Genomic DNA, 26561 nt, shown 5'->3' with positions numbered 1-26561 from the left:
GACAGTTTGTTGCTGGTCATTCCCACATAGAAAGCTTCACAGTGTAGGCAGGTCAGTTGGTACATCACGTGGGTGCTTTCACATTTGGCTCTGCCTTTGATCGTGTACACCTTCTGGGTTACAGGACTGGAGTAGGTGGTGGTGGGAGGGTGCATGGGACAGGTTTTACACCGGGGGCGGTTACAAGGGTAGGAGCCAGAGGGTAGGGAAGGTGGTTTGGGGATTTCATAGGAATGAACTAAGAGGTTACGAAGGTTAGGTGGACGGCGGAAAGACACTCTTGGTGGAGTGGGGAGGATTTCATGAAGGATGGATCTCATTTCAGGGCAGGATTTGAGGAAGTCGTATCCCTGCTGGAGAGCCACATTTAGAGTCTGATCCAGTCCCGGAAAGTATACTGTCACAAGTGGGGCACTTTTGTGGTTCTTCTGTGGGAGGTTCTGGGTTTGAGGAGATGAGGAAGTGGCTCTGGTTATTTGCTTCTGTACCAGGTCGGGAGGGTAGTTGCGGGATGCGAAAGCTGTTTTCGGGTTGTTGGTGTAATGGTTCAGGGATTCCGGACTGGAGCAGGTTCGTTTGCCACGAAGACCTAGGCTGTAGGGAAGGGACCGTTTGATGTGGAATGGGTGGCAGCTGTCATAATGGAGGTACTGTTGCTTGTTGGTGGGTTTGATGTGGACGGACGTGTGAAGCTGGCCATTGGACAGGTGGAGGTCAACATCAAGGAAAGTGGCATGGGATTTGGAGTGGAGTTCTTCTTCACTGTGAGTGAAGACCCCACCAACACCGCGCTCCCCTACCTTCTACCTTCTTCCTAAAATTCACAAACCCAATCATCCCGGCCGTCCCATTGTAGCTGGCTACCAAGCCCCCACAGAACGTATCTCTGCCTACGTAGGTCAACGCCTTCAACCCATTACATGCAGTATCCCATCCTTCATCAAAGACACCAACCACTTTCTCGAACGCCTGGAATCCCTACCCAGTCTGTTACCCCCGGAAACCATCCTTGTAAACATTGATGCCACTTCCTTATACACAAATATTCCGCACGTCCAGGGCCTCGCTGTGATGGAGCACTTCCTTTCACACAGATAACCTGCCACCCTACCTAAAACCTCTTTCCTCATTACCTTAGCCAGCTACATCCTGACCCACAACTTCTTCACTTTCGAAGGCCAGACATACCAACAATTAAAGGGAACAGCCATGGGTACCAGGATGGCCCCCTCATACGACAACCTATTCATGGGTCGCTTAGAGGAAGCCTTCTTGGTTACCCAGGCCTACCAACCCAAAGTTTGGTACAGATTTATTGATGACATCTTCATCTGGACTCACAGTGAAGAAGAACTCCAGAATTTCCTCTCCAACCTCAACTCTTTTGGTTCCATCAGATTCACGTGGTCCTACTCCAAATCCCATGCCACTTTCCTTGATGTTGACCTCCACCTGTCCAATGGCCAGCTTCACACGTCCGTCCACATCAAACCCACCAACAAGCAACAGTACCTCCATTATGACAGCTGCCACCCATTCCACATCAAACGGTCCCCTCCCTACAGCCTAGGTCTTCGTGGCAAACGAATCTGCTCCAGTCCGGAATCCCTGAACCATTACACCAACAACCCGAAAACAGCTTTCGCATCCCGCAACTACCCTCCCGACCTGGTACAGAAGCAAATAACCAGAGCCACTTCCTCATCTCCTCAAACCCAGAACCTCCCACAGAAGAACCACAAAAGTGCCCCACTTGTGACAGTATACTTTCCGGGACTGGATCAGACTCTAAATGTGGCTCTCCAGCAGGGATACGACTTCCTCAAATCCTGCCCTGAAATGAGATCCATCCTTCATGAAATCCTCCCCACTCCACCAAGAGTGTCTTTCCGCCGTCCACCTAACCTTCGTAACCTCTTAGTTCATTCCTATGAAATCCCCAAACCACCTTCCCTACCCTCTGGCTCCTACCCTTGTAACCGCCCCCGGTGTAAAACCTGTCCCATGCACCCTCCCACCACCACCTACTCCAGTCCTGTAACCCGGAAGGTGTACACGATCAAAGGCAGAGCCAAATGTGAAAGCACCCACGTGATGTACCAACTGACCTGCCTACACTGTGAAGCTTTCTATGTGGGAATGACCAGCAACAAACTGTACATTCGCATGAATGGACACAGGCAGACAGTGTTTGTTGGTAATGAGGATCACCCTGTGGCTGAACATGCTTGGTGCACGGCCAGCACATCTTGGCACAGTGTTACACCATCCAGGTTATCTGGATACTTCCTACTAACACCAACCTGTCAGAACTCAGGAGATGGGAATTTGCCCTTCAGTATATCCTCTCTTCTCGTTATCCGCCAGGCCTCAATCTCCGCTAATTTCAATTTGCCACCGCTTATACCTCACCTGTCTTTCAACAACATCTTTGCCTCTGTACTTCTGCCTCGACTGACATCTCTGCCCAAACTCTTTGCCTTTACAAATGTCTGCTTGTGGCTGTCTAAGTGCGGATGGATATGTGTGTGTGTGTGTGTGTGTGTGTGTGTGTGGGCGCGCGCGCGCGAGTGTATACCTGTACTTTTTTCCCCCTAACGTAAGTCTTTCCGCTCCCGGGATTGGAATGATTCCTTACCCTCTCCCTTAAAACCCACATCCTTTCGTCTTTCCCTCTCCTTCCCTCTTTCCTGATGAAGCAACCGTTTGTTGCGAAAGCTTGAAATTCGTGTGTATGTTTGTGTGTCTATCGACCTGCCAGCACTTTCGTTCGGTAAGTCACATCATCTTTGTTTTTAGATATATTTTTCCCACGTGGAATGTTTCCCTTGTCAAAAAATGTTAAGCAGTCAGAAGACTGATGAATAAAAAAAAGTGTAATATATATATATATATATATATATATATATATATATATATATATATATATATATATATATCAAAAAAGGTTAAGCATATAATTATTTCTCTTATTTTAGAATGAGGTAGATGTCTTGTCTAGCATAGAATAGAATATTGTGCAATGGAAAACTACAATATACATTCTGTTCCTTTTTAAAATGGTTATGAAATAAAAATGGGTCATTATTTGAAAAAATAAAGAAATTACAATGTGCCTCAACATCAAAAAACAAAATGGTGTGTTCACTGGTCTGTTAATAACATCTTTGTCCTTTATGAACCCTCAGGCTCTCTTGTATGTGACGGGACATGCTCAGTACCAACTCATTGCAGGCCTCTTAATGGCAGCATTCCCAACAGTTTCAGTCATTAATGGAGCATATTGATGACAAGAAATCTCTATTTTGAGCAAGTGCGTTAACAGAAGTGTCTGATTCCACACGTCTGCTTTGACCCATGACGTAGTGGTGGTGTGGTGTGTGATGTCACTACAGTGCAGAGTTTTTGAGTTGGTTGTGTTTGTAGATGTCATGTTGTTGTGTTTGGTTGTGCCCTCTGGTGGTGGATGTGGACATGCTGAATTTAATGTGTGGTATTGGGTCCATTTTGAGCTTTGGTTGTCATCGTGCTAATGTGGTTTTGAGTTTAGGTAGTTGGTTTGGTAACGTGGGCTGTGGAAGTAATTCAGTGAGTTATTAAGGTTTTCTTTTTGTTTATATGTTTAGCTTTTTGTTAGGCTGATTAATTTGGTATTTGTTGTGCGGGAAGAACTCTAATTTTTTATGTTGTTTGTTTTAAGATGGTGCAATATTTTTTTCTTGTTGTATATTTGGCTCGTCCCTGCCCTAAACTCCCAATTTTCCATGGTTTTCCTGTTAAGTTTCATCTTATTTTTGGAGTGAGATGGTATTGTCATTTTTATTTTTCTCTCCATATTGACGACGTCATGTATCACGGCAGATGCGTGGAATCGGATGCTTCTGTAATACCGAGCAAGCTCCTTGCATGCTCTGCGCAACTCATATCTGGTGAGCACGCTGGGCAATGTTTTCTTTGGATCCCGCATCCTGTCAGATACGGACACACACTGCGAGCACGGTGAGGTCGGGTGTTATCATCCTGTAGAGTGAACCCTTCCCCTACAGTCTCTCTAAAACCACTAACTATGAGTCGGAGAATGTTGTTTTCATACACTGCAGCAGTCATGTTGCCTTCAATTGGAACGAGTAGTGCGCGGCAGTCATACTTGACACCTGCCCACAATACGATTGAGCCACCAGATTGTTGGTGACGTTCCACAGTCATTGATGGGCGACTGTGTTCCCATGTTCGCCTCCATATATGAACAGATTTGTCATCAGGGTGCAAGCTTAATTGCACTTCGTCTGTGAACAGTGTTTTGGTCCTTTGGTTTCCAATGTTCATATGCTGTAGCCCATTTTAGACGAGCACTGCTATGATGTGGATAGAGTGGTAGTCTTGAGAGGTCTTCGGCTGTACAACCCCCCCCCCCCCCCCCCAATCATGAAGTCTCTTGCCCACAGTTTGGGTACTTACGGTAACCGCTGTGGCTTCTTGAAGCTCATGGTGCGGAGTAGTAGCTGTCTTTGTAGGGTGTATTCATGCAGAGATCATTACATACCGGTCAAGAGCTGTTTTAGTTTTGCATGGACGCCCTTCGCGATGTCAATCTGCTGTTGAATGCGTTTCCTGGAACTTTTTCCGCAGTCTGGAGACAGCACTTATTAATGTGAACAATATTTGCAATGTCGTGTCTCATGTTTTCTCCCACCAATGTGATTATTTTGATATGGCCTGCAACGGAGAGCCTTTTCCGAGGCATTGCGCTGCACTACAAGGCACAACTGTGCATTCATGAGAACTCAGCTCTGGTGTACTGTGTTTGTTTGCAAGGCTGCTGATGAGGGAGAATGGCAGCTACAAACGAGTTCGCATTATTTACACAACCGCCTTCCTACATAAACACAATAGGAACATCCAGAGTGACTGTTGGTGGATAATTTGGAAATATGCATAACTTTTTTGGTGAGTGTATATGAAGTAACTTCATGTCTTTCAAAATAGATCTGCTACTGTCAAACTACTTGACATACGCTGCAACCTTGATGGATAAGTATCAGCTCAAAACAAACTTATTTTAGCCCATATTCATTTTTTGTTATAAGAAAAGCAAAACTTTTTTTTACAGTTGCTTCTAAAATTAAAGTTATTGCACTTTGTTGTAGAAATTGAAATGCTCTCCACTTTGTGTAGGCTACATGGTGAGCATTCTAATTGTTGCATGTCTACTAGATATTAACCAGAGACAGGGATGGACAATATTTTTATTAACTTTGATGTGTATATGAAATGTATGGAATTGTTCAAGAAGAAGAATGAAACAAGGAAGTTCTTTATAAAAGTAAACAATGCTAGAAGACAATTTGCTCCAATAACCAGCTTGATTAGAGATGAAGAAGGAACATAATAATCGAGAGTAACCAGACTCGGGAAAATTGGCGAAGATACTTTAATGACCTCCTGAATCGAGGGATAGAGCAAGCAGAGGATGTCTCTAATGATTGTGAGCCAGGATTGGATGATGCCTAGTCAGTGGATGGCCTAGGGTTAGAGGATGTAAAAAAAAAAAAAAAAAAAACTTTAAGGAAACTGAAGAATAACAACGCCCCCAGCACTGATAACATTCCTGCAGAATTGCTAAAATGTGGAGGAGCAACATTAGAGCATTCTCTGTTTGAACTTATCACTCTCATTCGGGAACAGGAAAGGATACCAGATGAATGGAATGAAGGAATATTATGTCTCATACATAAAAAGAGCGCCCGAATGGAATGTACAAACCACCGTGGAATCACCCTCCTGAACCTGGAGTACAAGGTGTTACCTTATATATTTCTTATTGGCTGCTCTCACAGGTGGATAAAGAAACTGTAATATACCAAGGAAGGTCAACAATAGACCAGATTACTTGCACCAAATTTTGGATAAAGCATTTGAATGTAGAATAGGAACACATCACCTCTTTATTGACTTTACTGCTGCATGTGACAGCATCAGTAGAAACCGGTTGTTTCATGCCTTACAGGAGGTGGGGATGCACTGAAAGCTCCTGAGAATGGTTAAAATGATGATGTCTGATGTAAGAAGCTGCATTTGATTTTGAGGAAATTACTCAGACCCCCTGGAAACAAAAAATGGACCATGTCAAGGAGATGGATTAGCACGCTTATTATTTAATGTAGCACTCGAGAAGGTGATTAGAGAAACAGGCCAACAGACCGGGGCACCATCTTCTACAAGTCAGTGCAGATTTTAGCATATGCAGATGACGCAGGCATCATAGCACGGACAGTACCAGCACTGGAAGAAGCTTTTATAACTTTAGGTCAAGCAAGTAAGAAGATGAATCATATGATAAATGAAGATAAAACTAAATACATGGCCTGTGAGAAAGCATATCAACCCAGTATGCTGTCAACTTTCAGTGTGAATGGATACACATTTGAATGAGTTGTTAGCTTCAAGTATCTTGGTTCCACAGTCCCTTGCTTTAATGACATCTCAACTGAAATTAAGATTAGGCTGATATCAGCAAATAAGACATTTATTTCACCTTGAGTAATTTATTCCATCAAGACTCCTCAGCTGCCCAACAAAATTTGCTATTTATAAAAGCCTTGTTAGACCAGTTCTCACTTATGCTTCGGAAACATGGCCCTTGACAGAAACCGAAGCAAGGCTGCTCGTTGGATTTGAGAGGAAAGTTTTGAGGAGAATAATTGGCCCGGTGTATGATAGAGAACAGTGGAAGAAAAGGCACAATGCAGAATTGTACACTATATATGCCGATGCTCCTGTAACAAAAATCAAATGATCAGGAAGGATCAGATGGGCAGGTAATGTGGCAAGAATGGAGGCGTCTGAGGTGATAAAGAAGACTCTCTATGTTAATCCAGGAGGACAAAGAGGGCAAAGTCGACCTCGAGCAAGGTGGCTGGATGGAGTGGAAGAAGACCTACTGAAGCTTGGGTGCAGAAATTGGAGGAGGGTAGCATGTGACCCTGCAGTAAGGTAGAAGCTCGTTGGGAAAGCCAAGGTTCGTCCTGGAGTGTAGCACCACAGAAGAAGAAGAAAGAATATTTTTTTCTAACTGCACTTTATAAATATGTGATGCAGTTTATTCAATTAATGTATTTCCTGTTATTAATAAATATGATCTTAGTAATTAACTTACCAACACAGATAGGTAAAGACAGTGGGAATTGACAATGTTTTCTTTGGTGAAAAGAGAGAAAATCGAGAAAATAACTGTTTACTCAGTAACAGATGCTCTCTCTGATCATGATACACATTTAGTTATGATAGATAAGATATTGCCTTGCAGTATGGATACTCCTCAGTGGAATTCAGTTAGAACAATTTGACTCAAGGACAAGTGTTTTTAAGAATAGTTTACAAGATATAACTTGGGATGAAATTTATAATGAACCATATGTTAACATAAAATTTAATCTATTCAGTGATAAAGCTTTATCATTATTTGAAAAAATCCTTCACCAAAAAAAGAAAGGACATCAAACAACCACATAAAAAACCATGGAACACTAAAGGGATAGTAGAAAGTATAGGGACAAAAAGCTCTAGAGAAAAATCACAGCAGTGTTTTGAAAAGAAACTCTTATAAAATTCAGTCATACAAATGTATCGGCAACTTCTCCCTCTGAAATTAAGAAAATTATATGTTCTAAAAAAAAAAAAAAAAAAAAAAAAAAAATGAAAGACTTGTACTCATATAATAAGCTCTGTCTTCTCTGAAATATGTAATGCATCATTGACTCGGGGCATATTTTCCAGAGAGATTGAAATATGTCATTTTTAAATCTCTCCATAACAAAGATAATAGGAGAGATGTCAGTAATTACAGGCCTGTTTCATTGCCGACACGATTTTCCAAAAGTTTTGAGAAGGTGCTGTCTTCTCGAATAGTATCTCACCAGAGCAACAACATCCTCAGCAAATCAGTTCCAATTTCATAAGAGTTGTTTTATTAAGAATGTTTTTTTTTTTGTTCGTTCACAAAGGTTTACAAGCATTAAATAATAAAATAGCACCTATGGGTATTTTCTGTGACCTATTTAAAGGTATTTGACTGCATGAATCACAGTATTCTCTGAGATAAATTAAAGTTTTATGAAGTTGATGGTATAGCCAACCAATGGGTAATATCCTATCTAACCAAAAGAATGCAGAAAGTTTTACTTAGCAATCCAAACAATGTATTCCAGGGACATTATACTTATGGGGGGAAAAATCAGGTATGGAGTTCTCCAAGGCTCAGTCTTTAGGTCCATTGTTGTTCCTCAAATAAGTAAATGATCTTCTGTCTGATAGACAACAAGCAGAATTAGTTATTTTTTCAGATGGCTCTACTATTGTAATCAGACTAAGCATACATACAGAAATAAAAGAAATGGTAAACTCTTCTTAAAAGTATCATTGACTGGTTTTCTGTGAATGGTCTCACCCTCAATTTTGAAAAGTCGCAACATATTCGGCTATGCACATATATGGGTAAAGCAACTTAGTTCAGCCTCATTTGCATTTAGAATCATTGGAAATCTTGGGGAGGGACAAATTAATAAGTTGACATATTTCGTATATTTTCATTCAGTTACGTCATATGGAATAACATTCTGGGGTAACTCTCTCTTTAAGAAAGTAAGTCTTCTTCATTGCTCAACAATGTGCTGTAAGAATAATATGTGGTGCTCATCCATGATCACCTTGTGCTACACGTGCTAACTAAGGTGACACTCAGCACTGGTGAGTGTGGCCATGAATGGGGAATGCCTTTACAATTGCTCCTATCAGCCAATGCACTGAGTGACTGTCATCTTAGTAAAGTAGAAATCTGTTCAATGAGTTTGAAGTTCTGACTACTGTGTCCCTGTATATTTATTCTCTCTTTACTCTGCAGTTCAAAAGGAACTATGATGTAAATAATTGTAATACCAGAAGTAAAAATGACATTTATTACATCACATTAACGTTGACTTAATGCAAAAAGTGGTGCATAATGCTGCAATGAAAATTTTTGATTTATTATCTGGTGATATAAAATGTCTGACAGACAGCAAAGAGTGAAATTTGAAAACAAACTGAAAAAGCTTCGCCTTGAGAACACCACCTGTTCTGTAAAAGAGTTCCTATTATTGTAGTTTTAAACATGGTGGGTAGGAATTACTAACCCACAAATGTATATTAAAATAAAATAAAAGACATTATAAATGTTCAGTATGAAGCTATATTTACAAATTAATTTGTGATGTGAATGTAAAATGATGTGTTCCACATCATTACTATTTATGGCATAAATCATCCACAGAACATGAAACTAACTATGATGCACCAGTTGAAAGCTTACATGTGAGTCTTCATATTGAATTTTTGATAGAACAGTAGGGGGAACTCAAGGTTTACAGTGGAAGCATCATCATTTAAGCGATTCGTGAGAGACTAATTTCGATAATTGGTTAATAAGATGCAGTCTTAGTGTTACTGTCATTGATGACAGGAGAAAAGGTAACTGTCTTTGCTGTATCTGCTTCCCATAAAGCTTGATGCAGGTAGTATGTAAAGAGCAGTAACGACTTATTGTATAGAACATGAACAAGAATCCACATTTATAGTAGAAACATTTTAGTGGTTTGGAGTGCATGATGACTATTTGAAATTATGAAACGAATTTGAGCTATGGAACAGCTGACCAAAGTATTCATTACAGTAAAAGTGACGAAAGGCTTAATGTGTGTCGACAATGATGGTATGCTATGTGTGTTGATCTATGAGTTTGGTCACATTACGAAATGAGACAAATATGCTTGTGTGAGGGATAGAGAACGAACGGTAACCTTATAAACATAAATCGAACAGTTAGTTATTTTTCTGTTGCCCTATTGATCATGTCACCGAGACTTCAGATACAAATGCTCATGAAAGCACCGACGTAATAACCGTTGAAAGCGTTACGGAATAGCATTCGTATTTTTTTCTGTGTACATGAGCTTCCGCATTACTTCAACATATATGCATTGTTCCAAGTATCTATATTACGGGCTAATACGGGCACTCTGATTTAATGTGATGCATAGGGAAATATCAAAACATAATACGTTTATAGTAGGTCATACAATGAAGTCACACGCTTGCACTCTGCTGTTCACACAATATATCTTGTTTCCTTAACTCTGGACCCAGATTTCGACCCGCGTTTATTTACAGAAGTTGCAAAAGTTAGTAGGTAATAGGATACACATTTTTCTTTGCTAACGAACCCGTGGTTCATCAGAACATCAGATACTTGTTGTTTTAGCCGCTATCGTGTTGTATTTGTCTCCCACAAACTTGATGCAGCCATGTTTCTTTTTGCGCGTTTGTGCTGCCATCACTTGTCGAACCGGCGCAAGTTTTGTGGGAGAAGCTAAAGCCATTTTGTGACAGTTCACCTATTTAGGCTTGTTTCACCCAAGGAGATTATTTGCAGTTTCTGTTAATGTGAGATGTTTGTGACAGTAAACACTGGAATTGTGTAAGTTGTTGCTGAACTTTGATTATTATATTGCTCGTGCATTGGGAATGAATTGAGGAGGCGGGTCTAGTGTTGTTTACAAACGAAGATATCGCCGTCATGGGTGGTAGCAACTTTACGTTTTGTGTGCCAGTTGTGTGTTGCGTTCCTACAGTTAATTTTAGGAGCGTTCGTCGTACTTTCACTCGAAAGCAATAAGATTGGATTGTAGAGAAGGAACGTAACGCTTAAATGGCACTTCCACTAAATCGAAACAAGTGGTACAGTTTTGCTTCTTTGCAGGAGACTACGCAATCTCCGATGCAAAAGATGAAGTAACTCCCTCCCGATATTGGCTATACACGATGACAGACGTCAAGAGGAATGGATCGGGGAAGATATATTGTCATCTTTGCAGATGTTACGAACGTTATCCACGTCAGGTGAGTTGTATGTTTAGTCACGGTACTTGTGTCTTCTGTTTCTCCAAGACTGTTTCCAAACGTTTTCAGTGGAGGTTAATGTTTTGCCATAGTGACAAGAATTGTTCAGCTGTCTTGTTTATCTCTTTCTGTAGATGAGAAAAATGCCATCGCTTTCAGTTGTTATCGACATTCCTTTCAGTTTGGCCTTCTGATATTTTAATACAGTAGACTACAGCCATAACCCAAGTGAGCATTTCTTACGTTGTCGCTATGGGTACACTTTGCTTTAGTGTTTAAAATTTTCAGCTCACACTTTCCTTATTTTGGTGTCAATATTTGAGTTGATTATAAATGGGCACCATAGTTTAAAATTTAAGTGGTGTATTTGTCATAAATAATTGTTTATGCTACTGATAGGTACAGTTTTTGCTTGTACTGAGGGTTAGGAACTACTTAAATATAGTACAAAAAATGCGCTATTTAGCTACAGGTTTGATGTGTGCCCTGTTACATTGATTATAATTTTTTTTTTTATTTTATTTGGAGACATAGGCTGTACAGAAATATGTAAGGTTCCTATGTCACTTTTAAGTGTTTGAGAGTATGTTTGACTGCACAGAAAAGAAGCCTTAGATGTTGTTTAATGCTTTGTTCAGGGAGGTTGATAGTCATTGTAGTGTGGGTAATAGCTACTACTGTGTGTCAGTTACTTTGTACATTATGCAAATTTAGTATTTGTCCATGCATTGCAGGAGGTACACATGAGGTGAAAGTGGGAGACTGAAGTTTCAGCAGCATCACATCTGTAAAACTGCCTTTCAAACTTGGTCATCAATCAGTTTTTCAAAACATATCTGAACGTAAGTGTGATTGTAAAATCTTAACAGGAGCTCACTAATGTTTAATTTCTGCATACAATACCGGTATTTCACAATTTAGTTGAAACCACTTCCAGGCTAATTAATCGAGTAGACTTACAAGCATGATTTCGAAGTGCATGCACTTGCATGGTGGTTGGTTTCTTTTCTCCATTTTACCGTTACCAAACTAAAAAGTAGGTTATCTGATGCTACTGCTTGTCATGCCCCTCTTCCCTTCTGTAGAAATAAAATAAACCTTTCGTGTCTAGGTAGTTGACCCAATTTTCCACTTACGTTCATTTTCATAATCTGGAATTGAAGTAGGTTCTAATAAGGCAAATAGAATAATTTTTCACAGGAACTGTGAGTTACGGCCCAACTTCTAACGTCAGCAATGCTAGTGAGTATTGTGCTCATATATGAGAACAATTATGTGCTGTAGGTGAAAATCCTTGTTCTAAGTTTAGCATCTTGAATTAACCTTGGCAGTGGTGGTGTTAATAGTGTTAGGTATTGATTAGTTAGGAATACTCAAAAGAGTCTTCTTTTAGTGGTGATTGTGAGTAACTCATATGCTCATTGTTTTATTCATAAATTTTATATTTGTTAGGAGGAGATACCTCTCTCTCTCTCTCTCTCTCTCTCTCTCTCTCTCTCTCTCTCTGTGTGTGTGTGTGTGTGTGTGTGTGTGTGTGTGTGTGTGTGCACGTGCTTTTTTCACTATTTTCTGTTCTTTTTTACACTTCGATAAGTAGTGCCTCTCATCTCTTGTAATTAAGTAACAGTTTTATGTTTTGGAATGAAGTAACTAGGTTCATAAATTTTTTACATATCGAGTGTACACTGCAGCTGAATTAGAGACCTACCTCATAACATGTAAGAATCTCTTATGCCCTGTTATCTGTGGTGTAATGTGTTGAAATTGGGGACTCAATGAGATGTTGAAGTATTGGGTAGCAATCCTCATTCATGACAACTGAACCACTGCCTACAGGTTACAGTGATTTGTTGGATATTCATATCAGGTGTGCAAATCTTGCTCAGTATCATCCCAGATGTTCTCTATTTTAATTTCAGATGACTTGGGGAGAGGAACAAAAGCGCCCTCATGCGAATGATGGGATCCACAAAACAGTCTAACACAATTTTCGACTGACAGGGTGGTGTATTTTTTTTTGCGGGAGATACCAACATAAGTAAATGAGGGGCACATTTTGTTCCATTTATGGAACCCCCCCCCCCCCCCCCCCCCCCGACAGGCACATAAATATGTGAAGTTCAAGTGATGCCCTGCTGGCAGGTGTATTATCTCCTGTTATTTGAGACATTTTCGTCAATCTGAGCACATTTTTCCTCCCTTCGAATGCTCATTGGCAGCATTGCTGGACCTATTACGGTCTATTTCCTGTTCTGGGAATGGCAGCAGAGGTAAATTTTTGGGACAGTGGCTTGTGTACCCACTCCACAGTGAGGTTTTCATTTTGGGTGGTAATGGCTACTGGGTCATTCCGTGTCAGATCAACCAATTGTACTACATGATTTGAACCATGACCCTTCAGATTTGGATGAATTTTTTTTCCAGGTAATGTATCTACTGACACTAGTGTAAAATTGAAATTTCAAATTTTTCTGACCTTCGGTTTTTGAGTTTTGAGAGTTTAAAAATAAAAAAAAGTCGTTTTTGATCAATCGGATTGTTTTAAAATGCTGTAGCAGAGCTCGAACTTGCGCCATTGTTTTCCTCTTAAAAATTACCTTCAATTTGACATGTAACATGACTATGCTACCTAAATCTGAAAATTTTAAACTATTCCAAAAAAACATTTTTTGAAATTTCCAAAATATGTACCCTTGGATTTTATTATAAAAAATTGTATGTGTTGTCCAGTCTGACTACATGCATGCAACATTTCAAGATGGGATCTCAATGGGTTCTTGTATAAAATAATATTTTACTACCACAATACACACTAGTGAGGTGAAAAGCAGACTATTTCTAGGCTATGAATACTAAGGTAGGCCTATGTAATTCTAACAAACTTAAAGTATTATGTTAGCCTTTTCCCCAACATTACCCTCTTATTGTTTGTTAATTCATTAAATGATACAGTGTTGTTTTAATTTAATGTTCATGATTCTTTTAACTATGCATCAGAAGGAAGTGAACATATTTTAATTGGTAATATACGTGCTACAAGTTAAAGTTTTGAATAAAGCCACTCACCTTCATCCTTAGTTGTAAATGGCAGAGATTATCTTTTTCTTGGTTTTCCAGTGTTACTTGTAATAGTTTACAAGTTCCTTGTATTAGAAATTGGCATATAAGTAAATTCACATGGGAAAAAGATTAACTTGTTGTTATTTGCATGGATAGAACTGTATTTCTAATACTAATTGATATTTAGAAAGTTAATACACATGGTATTTATACAACTTAGTGTTTAGTGAGGGTAGGTGTAACATAATTTAAACGTGCTTCTTTTATTGTCTTTTAAGATATTTTTCCAAAGCAAGAGAAGACAACTTCATTTCGTTAGCACTTAAAGTGTAGGTTCTTCCCGTAGATGTTGTTGGATTTGCTGTTTGTAAAAGAGTATTTCCTGGGACATCTAATATATCTCTTGGTTTTGGATAGTAAAAAGACTGGGCTGGACCCTTTGGGTGTAAAAAATTTATTTGGCACATGTAATTGTATTTTTTTCTTCAATGCATCGTGGCCACCAAGAGTCGTCATATGCTACTGTCACAAAACCAGCAGCAATATTTTCCATATGTGACGGTGTTATTTGGTTCAGTGTTGTCACATATTCAAGAGACTCATACAGACTAAAATGATAAGGCTTGATAGTAATTTGACACTCTGTGCAGGGTTTATATGAGTGAAACTTTTGTGTTCCCACAATCGCTTTTGATTCACTAAACTGAGGAAGTAAGTATTCTTTGGTCAGTTCATAGTCATCTGTTGTGCAATATTCAAAGTCAATGTTTATTATGTTTTCCATGGCAAATACATAAAGTGATTTGGGTTTTAAGATTTGTTGGTCATATGGCCTTTGTAAGCTGGCTTTAGCAGCTAGCCGCTTAACAGTTCCACCAAGGCCATCGCATGCACTCTTGCCATGGGATGTTGCAAAGACCTCCCACTCTGCCTCAACTTCAAAACCAGTTTTATGCAAACACAAATTAAGGAAGTTTTTCTTATTTTTATATTGTGCAGCGCTGCCATCAGAAAAGTAAGTAATCTTTTTCAGTGCCAAAGGCAAGGTTTGCTTTATGATTTCTAGCAGTTTTTTCTGGAATGCAGAGAAAGCGACTGTATTGTTTCAGGCAAATTGGTATGAAGACATACTGAAGATGTTTTAGTTTTCCTTCCCATTTATAATATATGATGAAAGGATGCAGTGTAGCTTGGGTGGTAGTTCAGTGGAATGATTGTATTTCATCTTGTACTACTAAAGTGTAGTTTTCTGCAAAATTACAGTTGACTACTTCATGGTCTTCAGTTAAATTGTCCTTGATTTCGCTGTAATATTCTTTCTGCTGACTAGCTATAAATGAAAGAGTTTTTACCTTCATTAGTGTGTCCAAAAACTCATCTATAAAGTCATCAGTACTTTTTACTACAGTTTCCCTCAAACACCTATCTATAGTTACCCACTTTTTGTAGGTATCTTCATCAATCATATTGTCAGTGAACTTTCGATTCAATAGATCTTTAAGTCTAGAGACACCAGGACATTCTTTACAAATATCCATAAAACATTGTTGCGATGGTGGATTGCACATCATCTTGACTGGGCAGGAATGCTAAGATTTCAAAGCAGTTTTATCTCCATCCAAAACAAAATTTTGCATCTTAGCACCATTCATCATTAGCTTAATGTTTTGGTGTAAGGTACACACACACATAAACAGTATGTGTGCCACTTCTTCCAGCCAGGATACAGTTCCTTGGTCCTAATTCGCAAAACTTGGAAAACCCAATTTTGTTTGCAGGGATCTTTTCCTTAAATAATTGGTATATGTCTTGCAAATTTGCCAACACTAGCCTCTTTTGAACCTGGATCTTTACATCTTTATTTCTTATGGTCACACAATCTTTTTTCCCCGGCATCATTCTACTAACGTCGTCAGAATTGTGGAAGTCTTTTACACAGTCAACAATATTCTCACTTAGAGTTCTTCCAGGTTTAGGATTAGGATTTGACAAAATTCCTTTTTCTTTTACTAAAAGTTTACTTCACGAGCCATGTAGTTTGTCACTCGAAATTATTCTTCTATTTTCTGACAGCTCCAACTCATAGGTAAGATAGACAAAATCATCATGTTTTCTCTCGTGGTCGTGCGGTAGCGTTCTCGCTTCCCACGCCCGGGTTCCCGGGTTCGATTCCCGGCGGGGTCAGGGATTTTCTCTGCCTCGTGATGGCTGGGTGTTGTGTGCTGTCCTTAGGTTAGTTAGGTTTAAGTAGTTCTAAGTTCTAGGGGACTTATGACCACAGCAGTTGAGTCCCATAGTGCTCAGAGCCATTTGAACCATCATGTTTTCACTTTTTGTTGTTTGAGAAAACTTTTTTTTTTAACTGTTGAATTATCTCCGATTCATCTTTGGAATGTTCAGTAATAACTTCTTCAGGGCTCGATTCTGGTAGTAAGTTCTTTTCTAAGCTTGACTTTATTATATCGAGTTTTTTCTTTGTATAGATCGGCACAACAAACATTTTCTTCTTTAGTGGTGACTCACCAATGAGTTCCAGTGACTTGTTCAAATAGTCTACGGAAGATTGAGGATCAATAAAAGAATGGTTTACATTTTCGCTACTGCAAGGTAAAACTACTACTTCTGTTTTGTGTTTGTCGCTAACCTTTTTGTACATACATCACATATTTTCATGCCACTAATGATTCCTAAGTCTAGAGAGCACATCCAGTCTGTAACATTTCTTAGTGATTGTTGACGGACTTCCTTATGTTGTTCTACTTTAAAAGGGATACAACATGTAGCAGCAATAATCGCCCAATTCTTCTGAGATGCCATTTCTGTAAGGTAACAAATTCTTCTATCAAGAGTGTCTTTCTGCCGTCCACCTAACCTTCGTAACCTCTTAGTTCATCCCTACGAAATCCCCAAACCATCTTCCCTACCCTCTGGCTCCTACCCTTGTAACCGCCCCCGGTGTAAAACCTGTCCCATGCACCCTCCCACCACCACCTACTCCAGTCCTGCAACCCGGAGGGTGTACACGATCAAAGGCAGAGCCACGTGTGAAAGCACCCACGTGATCTACCAACTGACCTGCCTACACTGTGATGCATTCTATGTGGGAATGACCAGCAACAAACTGTCCATTCGCATGAATGGACACAGGCAGACAGTGTTTGTTGGTAATGAGGATCACCCTGTGGCTAAACATGCCTTGGTGCACGGCCAGCACATCTTGGCACAGTGTTACACCGTCCGGGTTATCTGGATACTTCCCACCAACACCAACCTATCCGAACTCCGGAGATGGGAACTTGCTCTTCAATATATCCTCTCTTCCCGTTACCCACCAGGCCTCAATCTCCGCTAATTTCAAGTTGCCGCCACTCATACCTCACCTGTCATTCAACATCATCTTTGCCTCTTCACTTCCGCCTCGACTGACATCTCTGCCCAAACTTTAAATATGTCTGCTTGGGTCTGTATATGTGTGGATGGATATGTGTGTGTGTGCGCGAGTGTATACCTGTCCTTTTTTCCCCTAAGGCAAGTCTTTCCGCTCCCGGGATTGGAATGACTCCTTACCCTCTCCCTTAAAACCCACATCCTTTCATCTTTCCCTCTCCTTCCCTCTTTCCTGATGAGGCAACAGTTTGTTGCGAAAGCTTGAATTTTGTGTGTATGTTTGTGTACGTTTGTGTCTCTGTTGACCTGCCAGCACTTTCATTTGGTAAGTCACATCATCTTTGTATATATATATATATATATATATATATATATATATATATATATATATATATATATGTCTAAAAAGAAAGATGATGAGACTTACCAAACAAAAGCGCTGGCAGGTCGATAGACACACAAACAAACACAAATATACACACAAAATTCAAGCTTTCGCAACAAACTGTTGCCTCATCAGGAAAGAGGGAAGGAGAGGGAAAGACGAAAGGATGTGGGTTTTAAGGGAGAGGGTAAGGAGTCATTCCAATCCCGGGAGCGGAAAGACTTACCTTAGGGGGAAAAAAGGACAGGTATACACTCGCACACACACACATATCCATCCACACATACAGACACAAGTAGACATATTTAAAGACCATCGGTCGGTCTTTAAATATGTCTACTTGTGTCTGTATGTGTGGATGGATATGTGTGTGTGTGCGAGTGTATACCTGTCCTTTTTTCCCCCTAAGGTAAGTCTTTCCGCTCCCGGGATTGGAATGACTCCTTACCCTCTCCCTTAAAACCCACATCCTTTCGTCTTTCCCTCTCCTTCCCTCTTTCCTGATGAGGCAACAGTTTGTTGCGAAAGCTTGAATTTTGTGTGTATATTTGTGTTTGTTTGTGTGTCTATCGACCTGCCAGCGCTTTTGTTTGGTAAGTCTCATCATCTTTCTTTTTAGATATATTTTTTCCACGTGGAATGTTTCCCTCTGTTATATATATATATATGATGTGACTTACGGAACGAAAGTGCTGGCAGGTCGATAGACACACAAACAAACACAAACATTCACACGAAATTCAAGCTTTCGCAACAATCGGTTGCTTCATCAGGAAAGAGGGGAGGAGAGGGAAAGACGAAAGGATGTGGGTTTTAAGGGAGAGGGTAAAGAGTCATTCCAATCCCGGGAGCGGAAAGACTTACCTTAGGGGGAAAGGAGGACAGGTATACACTCCCGTGCACACACACACATATCCATCCGCACATACACAGACACAAGCAGATATATATAATAGAGGGAAACATTCCACGCAGGAAAAATGTATCTAAAAACAAAGATGATGTGACTTACCAAATGAAAGTGCTGGCAGGTCGACAGACACACAAACAAACACAAACATACACACAAAATTCAAGCGGACATTTAATGTAGGGTCGAGGCCCCACTTTCGGCCACATTAATGCCATGTTTTTAGGTTTTATCATGTTTAACTTGTAGGAAATGAAAATATAATACTTAATCTTACCTCTCAGTGAATTAAGTTTCTTCTGATGCTTTGTACAACATGTAGAATACAGAAAAACAGATTGTTTGTTGCTTAAAGAAAAACACTACAAAACTCAACATCTGCAACCCAGATCTTTTCATTAAATGGTGACTTCAAACAAGACCAAACAAAGAAATGTTTCTATAGACAGTTGAATAGCACATTTCATATTGCTCATTATAATCTATGGTAGGACTGGCTGGTATTCCAAAGGAGCTTAAAATTGCACCCTTTACATCAGGGTGGCCATAAGTGGGGTAGTGGCCAAAACTAGAGCCTTGACCCTATATGAAAATCTCAAGTTTTTAAAATAAAAAGTGAATGTTGTATAAATTCGTAAGATTCTTAAGTTATTATTTTTTATATATTTTATTCTCACATTAAAATATCATTTAAGAATTAACAAACAATAAGAGGGTAATGTTGCCTAAAAAGACAAACATAATAATTTAAGTTTGTTAGAGTTACATAGGCCTACCTTAGTATTTGTTGTTGTTGTTGTTGTTGTGGTTGTGGTCTTCACTCCTGAGACTGGTTTGATGCAGCTCTCCATGCTACTGTATCCTGTGCAAGCTTCTTCATCTCCCAGTGCCTACTGCAGCCTACATCCTTCTGAATCTGCTTAGTGTATTCATCTGTTGGTCTCCCTGTACGATTTTTACCCTCCACGCTGTTCTCTAATACTAAATTGGTGATCCCTTGATGCCTCAGAACATGTCCTACCAACTGATCCCTTCTTCTAGTCAAGTTCTGCCACAAACTCCTCTTCTCCCCAATTCTATTCAATACCACCTCATTAGTTATGTGATCTACCCATCTAATCTTCAGCATTCTTCTGTAGCACCATATTTCGAAAGCTTCTGTTCTCTTCTTGTCTAAACTATCTATCGTACATGTTTCACTACCATACATGGCTAAACTCCATACAAATAATTTCAGAAAAGACTTCCTGATATTTGAATGTATACTCGATGTTAACAAATTTCCCTTCTTCAGAAATGCTTTCCTTGCCATAGCCAGTCTAGATTTAATATCCTCCCTACTTCGACCCGCATCAGTTATTTTGCTCCACAAATAGCAAAACTCCTTTACTACTTTAAGTGTGTCATTTCCTAATCTAATTCCCTCAGCATCACCTGATATAATTTGACTGCATTCCATTATCCTCATTTTGCTTTTGTTGATGTTCATCTTATACCCTCCTCTCAAGACACTGTTCATTCCGTTCAACTGCTCTTCCAAGTCCTTTGCTGTCTGACAGAATTACAATGTCATGGCGAACCTCAAAGTTTTTATTTCTTCTCCACGGATTTTAATACCTACTCCGAATTTTTCTTTAGTTTCCTTTACTGCTTGCTCAATATAGAGATTGAATAACATCGGGGATAGGCTACAACCCTGTCTCACTCCCTTCCCAACCACTGCTTCCCTTTCATGTCCCTCAACTCTTGTAACTGCCATCTGGTTTCTGTACAAATTGTAAATAGCCTTTCGCTCCCTGTATTTTACCCCTGCTGCCTTCAGAATGTGAAAGAGAGTATTCCAGTCAACATTTTCAAAAGCTTTCTCTAAGTCTACAAATGATGGAAACGTAGGTTTACCTTTCCTTAATCTATTTTCTAAGGTAATTTGTAGCGTCAGTATTGCCTCACGTGTTCCAACATTTCTAGGGAATCCAAACTGATCTTCCCTGAGGTAGGCTTCTACCAGTTTTTCCATTCGTCTGTAAAGAATTCGTGTTAGTATTTTGCAGCCGTGGCTTATTAAACTGATAGTTCAGTAATTTTCACATCTGTCAACACCTGCTTTCTTTGGGATTGGAATTATTATATTCTTCTTGAAGTCTGAGGGTATTTCGCCTGTCTCGTACATCTTGCTCACCAGATGGTAGAGTTTTGTCAGGACTGGCTCTCCCAAGGCCGTCAGTAGTTCCAATGGAATGTTGTCTACTCCTGGGGCCTTGTTTGGACTTGGGTCTTTCAGTGCTCTGTCAAACTCTTCACGCAGTATCATATCTCCCATTTCATCTTCATCTACATCCTCTTCCATTTCCATAATATTGCCCTGAAGTACATCGCCCTTGTATAGACACTATATATATACTTCTTCCACCTTTCTGCTTTCCCTCCTTTGCATGGCACTGGGTTTCCATCTGAGCTCTTGATATTCATACAAGTGGTTCTCTTTTCTCCAAAGGTCTCTCTTAATTTTCCGGTAGGCAGTACCTAGCCATTTTGCGCCTTAGTATTCATTGCCTAGAAATAGTCTGCTTTTCACCTCACTAGTGTGTAGTGTGATAGTAAAATATTTTATACAAGAACCCATGGAGAGACCATCTTGAAATTTTGCATGCATGTAGTCAGTTAGACTGGACAACACATACAATTTTTATAAAAAAATCTGAAGGAACGTATTTTGGAAATTTCAAAAAATGTTTTTTTGGAATAGTTTAAAATTTTCAGATTTAGGTAGCATAGTCATGTTACATACCAAATTGAAGGTAATTTTTAGAGGAAAACAATGGCGCAAGTTTGAGCTCTCTTGGTTGTATAGTTTTTGAGCTACAGCTTTTTAAAACAATCATCGATTGATCAAATACAAATTTTTTTTTATTTATAAACCCTTGAAACTCTAAAACCAAAGGTCAGAAAAATTTGAAATTTGAAATTTACATTAGTGTTAGTGGGTACATTACCTGGGGGAAGGGGGGGGGGGGAATCATTATCCAAATCTGAGATATCAAGGTTCAGACTGTTAGTTGATTTGAGATGGAAGACCCTACTCACTTGTTGTTAACTACCCACACTGAATTATTGTATAATTTTTGTTGCACTAGGGCCCATCTATTTAAAGTTAAAATTACCAGACATGGCAGTTGATTGTTTTTGGCAGCTTCCCATGAATCTGGTACCCATGATACATCCTTGATAATATGGTAACACTTCACTGTCATGCCAGTGTCCCATACCAGGTCTGAGGACATCCTTGGCATATGACTGCTGAAGTAATTGTAGTATTCTCTCTCTAACAGAGCAGCTATCTCTAATTCAGTTGCTTGTGTCTTATAAATTATTCATGAATATCAAGTTATTAGTGTTGTAGTTATTCTTTTTACTGCATCATGTAAAAAGAATTTCCATGTAGGAAGTGGCTTTCTTTCTCCATGGAACTGTTTTCAAAACTATTTAAAGATTTTTGTTTGATTTTGTTACTCCTCATTTCAGGATCTGTTTTGTGTTGTGTGTAAATTAAAAATATATTATGTGTTTAAAGGAATCTAAAATTCATTGTCTGTTGAATTAATGTGAATATGACAAGTAAGGTACAAACATAGAACAATATTGTTACTTCAGTGTCTTGCAAAGTAAAGTTTGTCATGGAAGAGGCTGTTTGGACAGAATGTGCTTTATGGAGAGAGAGGAAAAAAATTGTAATTCCAAAAGTTGCAAGATATTTGCCATAACATGAGAAACAAATTGTAGCTTGTGCTATAAATCCAAAATCATTAGTTGAACTTCATTGAGAATAGCTAGAGTGAGCTGCTGAGCACTTTTTATCATCTGGGATTTCTGACCTTCACGAACTCTCCGTACAAAATATTATACATGGCTTTCAGGTTTTCAATAGTAGCTCAAATTCTGCCTTTGATGTGAGTATAGAAAGTTGTGACCCAAGTTGTCATAGAATGTATTTTGTGCCTTCTGTGGGCTTTTTAATTCAGAGGTCTGAGGAGAATGTAACCTCTTCTTATGTATGTGGGAATTAGAAAATACATAGAAGCCACTGTACGGTGCATGACGAAGGGTGCCTTGTACCACTGCTAGTCATGTCCTTTCCTGTTCCAGTTGGAAATAGAGCGAGGGAAAAGACTGACTGCCTGCCTCTGTATGCTCCTTACTTTATTTGGGCCCTTATGAATCTGAATATAACCTAATACCTTTTGCTCCACCAAGGTTAAAAATGCAACACTCTTTGTGATCCTTACACGAAATGTGTGTCAGCAGCAGTAGAATTGTTCTGCAGTCAGATTCAAACACCGGTTCTCTAAATTTTCTCAATAGTGTTCATCGAAAAGAATGTTGCCTTCACTACAGGTTTTCCCATTTGAGTTCCCAGAGTATCTTCGTAACACTTGTTGTTCAAACCTATCAGTAACAAATTTGGCAGCCCACCTCTAAATTGCTTGGATGCCTTCCTCTAATCCGACCTGGTGGGGATCCCAAATACTCCAGCAGTACTCAAGAATAGATTGCACTAGTATCCTACATGCTGTCTCCTCTACAGATGAACCACATTTTCCCAAAATTCTCCCAATAAACTGAAATTGACCATCTGCCTTTCCTACCACAATCCACACATGCTTGTTTCATTTCATATCACTTTGCAACATTACATCCAGATATTTAAATGACGTGACTGTCAAGCAGGACACTCTAGTGCTGTATCCAAACATCACAGAATTGTTTTCCACTCACCTGAATTAACTAAGACTTTTCTACATTTTTAGCTAGTTGCCATTCATCACACCAACTAGAAATTTTGTCAAAGTCATCTTATGTCACCCTACAGTCACTCAATTTCGACAGCTTCTGAAACACCATGGCCGCATTGGCAAACAACAACAGATTGCTGCTCACCCTGTCCACCAAGTCATTTGTGTATGAACAAAATAATAGTGGTCATATCACACTTCTCTTAGTAGGTACCTATTTGATATGCTTGTACCTTTGTTAAGTCTCCAGCAGGGCAATTTGTCATATGCTTTCCAAAAATTTAAAAATGCGGTATTTAAATGTTACCTTTCATCCATAGTTTTCAGTATTGGTTTTGCAAGTGCGCTGCTTTCTAAAACAGTCCAGCTTCTTGGTCTTAAGAGAATTTATTGTGTTTTAGGATTCTGTAGGAAACCGATGTTAGGGATACTGGTTTGTAATTTTGTGGGTCTGTTGTTTTACCCTCCTTATATACAGGAGTCACCTGCTCGTTTTTCCAGTCACTTTGGACGTGGGCAAGAGATTCATGATGATTTCTAGCTATGTAAGGGACCAATGCCATACAGTACCAAAAACTGAATTGGGATTCTGTCAAGTCCTGGTGACTTACTTGTTTTTAACTCTTTCAGTTGTTTATCTAAATCAGGAATGCATGTTATCATGTTGTCCAAATGGGAGTCTGTCTGATGATCAGATGGTATGTTTGTGAGATTCTCCTGCATGTAAGATTTCTTAAATGTGTAATTTAAAACTTAAATTTTTGTTTTCTTATCTTCAACTGCGACACCAATGTGGTCAATGAGTGACTGGGTGGAAGCCTTTGATCCCTTAGAAATTTTACATATGACCATAATTTTCTTGGATTCTCAGCCACATCTTTTGCTGCAGTTGTATTCTTCACACACAAATTTTTTTACATATACTTGAATCTCTGTTGTAATTTGTGTGTACCGTTTTGAATCAATAGTGCAACAGCCTTTGCTGCACATATTTTCTGAATTGCGTTGTTAAACCATGGTGAGTCTCTACCACTGCGCTTAATGTGCACATAGTTCTTCAAACTCTAGCAGAAACATTCACTTAGAATTCATTACTGGTTATTAACTTCCGTAACAATAGTTACTATAATGACATAATGATCACTGGTCTCCGTCTCTATATTGATGGTATCAATAAGGTCTGGTCTGTTTGTAGCTGCAAAAATATTTCCACTATGTGTGGGCTGCCAAACTAGCTGCTAAAGACAATTTTTAGAAAAATTGTGAAAAGTATGAGGTGTATCGGTAAAATAATGTCTGAGGTGCTGGAGCCATGAAGAATGCTTTTACATGAGATCACTGGCACTGCATGCACCGGCATGCAGCTGGGCTCCTCCCCTTGAAATGCCTACCAACCCCAGCTTACTGTAACACCCAGTCTTGACCGGGCAGCCGTTTGTGATGGAGTCCCCCCTCTCTTCTCCTGCCAGGTGCGAGTTATATGCAGTGATCTGTTTTTTGAGTGCCAAGTGCACTACCTCCATTGACATTTATCAGTAGTTATGCAAAGTCTATGGACTATAATGTATAGACGTCAAAAATGTGCAAGGTGGATCAGAGAATTAAAGGACGGATGTACAGACGTCTATTTTGAACAGAATTCTGGTCGGCCTTCTGTTACAGCCAAAAGAGTTACAAAAATGGAGAAATAAGTGCTTGAAGGTCAGTATGTGATGGTTCACGAGCTATGTGAATGGATCCCTGAAGTCAGTAAGATTACGATTGAGAAGATTTTTATTGAATGTTTGTCTTATTGCAAGGTGGGTCACTAAAATGTTCAACGAAGACCAAAAACTGCAACATGTTCAAGCGGCCCATGGATTCCTGGAGCACATGCAGACCAGCTTGAGAAATTTTTGGTTTCACTTGGGGTACACTACTCATAAGGAAATGTCTCGCTGGTGGCAGCATTCGAATTCGCCGAAGTTCGGACAAACATTGTCTGCAGGAAAAATTATGGCCAGTGCAGTCCTTGACAAAAAAAGTGTTTCATTGTGAGAGAATACGCCTAATGGTACAACAAAAAAATGCTGCTCACTACTATGAGACTTTCAAACAACTGCACCATGTCATTCAAAATCAAAGGAGGGGAATGCTGTTGAAGGAGTATGTTCTCATCATGACAGCACTCGTACCCCGTCCTGCCCATGCAACAGCTGATCTCGTGGCCCATTCTGGATGGTACAACTTCTCTCATCATTCCCCCGACAGCCCAGACTTAGACCTAGTGATTTTCTTATGTTTCCTGAGTTGAAGTCACACCTGGTGGAACACATTTCCAGACTGAGTCAAAAAGTGAGGTCGAGCGAGCGCTACCCATGCAACGTGGTGGGAGAGTAGTTTGCCAAGGGTATACAAAAAATGCCACAGCACTTGCAGATGTACTTCAATCACAATGATGATTACATTGAAAAATAGCTGAAAGTCCAGCTTTTCCATCAGTGTAAAATTCATTGTCAATGAACATGTTTTCTATGTGAAAAAAGTTGGAGACCTTATTTTACGTACACGCTTCGTACTTAGAGACTGTCCATCTGATATCCTGAATCGGTGGACTTCAAAGTTTGTACTCAGTAGTTCAAAATCACCTCCAATTAGTGTTGCATGATATGGGTATGCACATGCTGTTGACTGTAGACTTTCTTTGAACGACTTAAACTGTCGCTGCGGATCAGGTGTCCGGTAAAAACATCCAACAATTAACTTTGTTTCGCATAGACCTATTACACATGATCGATAACTTCATTGTAACACTTAAGTTCATTAGAGACAATACTTCAGTCAGTTGTGATGAACACTCCCACCCCTGTGGCATCAAAATATCTTCATGATATACATTCTACGACTTGCTAAATATCTCGGAGCTTTTTTATGTTGGGTTTCCGCTAGCTCTTGATTCCAAGAATAATTTGAGCATTAGAATGTGGAGGGCAGTAAATCCAGGAATTTTGTTACAAATACTAGGGCAATTCACTGATAAAATTTTGATAGGCGAAGTTTCACCTCTTTCATTGATAGTCTGAATTTTTCTTTTGTTGTTCATCACATACAAAAGTGT

At 39.5% G+C, this 26561-nt stretch overlaps 1 protein-coding gene across 5 annotated transcripts in view; it reads left to right on the top strand.

The window, feature by feature from the left end:
* The window catches only part of LOC126253538 (uncharacterized), a 109650-nt gene that overhangs the window by 6722 nt on the left and 76367 nt on the right, over positions 1-26561 (top strand). For 2 of the 5 annotated variants that reach the window (XM_049954930.1, XM_049954928.1), the window contains exons 1-2: positions 10793-10932; positions 11667-11774. Coding sequence is in view for 2 of the 5 variants with exons in the window: in XM_049954927.1 (XP_049810884.1) it covers positions 10855-10932 (78 nt within the window). In the remaining 3 variants the exon portion in view is untranslated. Of the gene's footprint in view, positions 1-10359; positions 10511-10792; positions 10933-11666; positions 11775-26561 lie in introns of those variants that run through there. The other 3 variants (XM_049954926.1, XM_049954927.1, XM_049954929.1) reach the window with 3 other exon arrangements.

This window comes from Schistocerca nitens, chromosome 4, assembly GCF_023898315.1.
Source record: "Schistocerca nitens isolate TAMUIC-IGC-003100 chromosome 4, iqSchNite1.1, whole genome shotgun sequence".
Lineage (NCBI taxonomy): Eukaryota > Metazoa > Arthropoda > Insecta > Orthoptera > Acrididae > Schistocerca > Schistocerca nitens.
The sequence above is the reverse complement of the archived record's forward strand: the minus strand, read 5'-3'. Positions and strand labels throughout refer to the sequence as shown.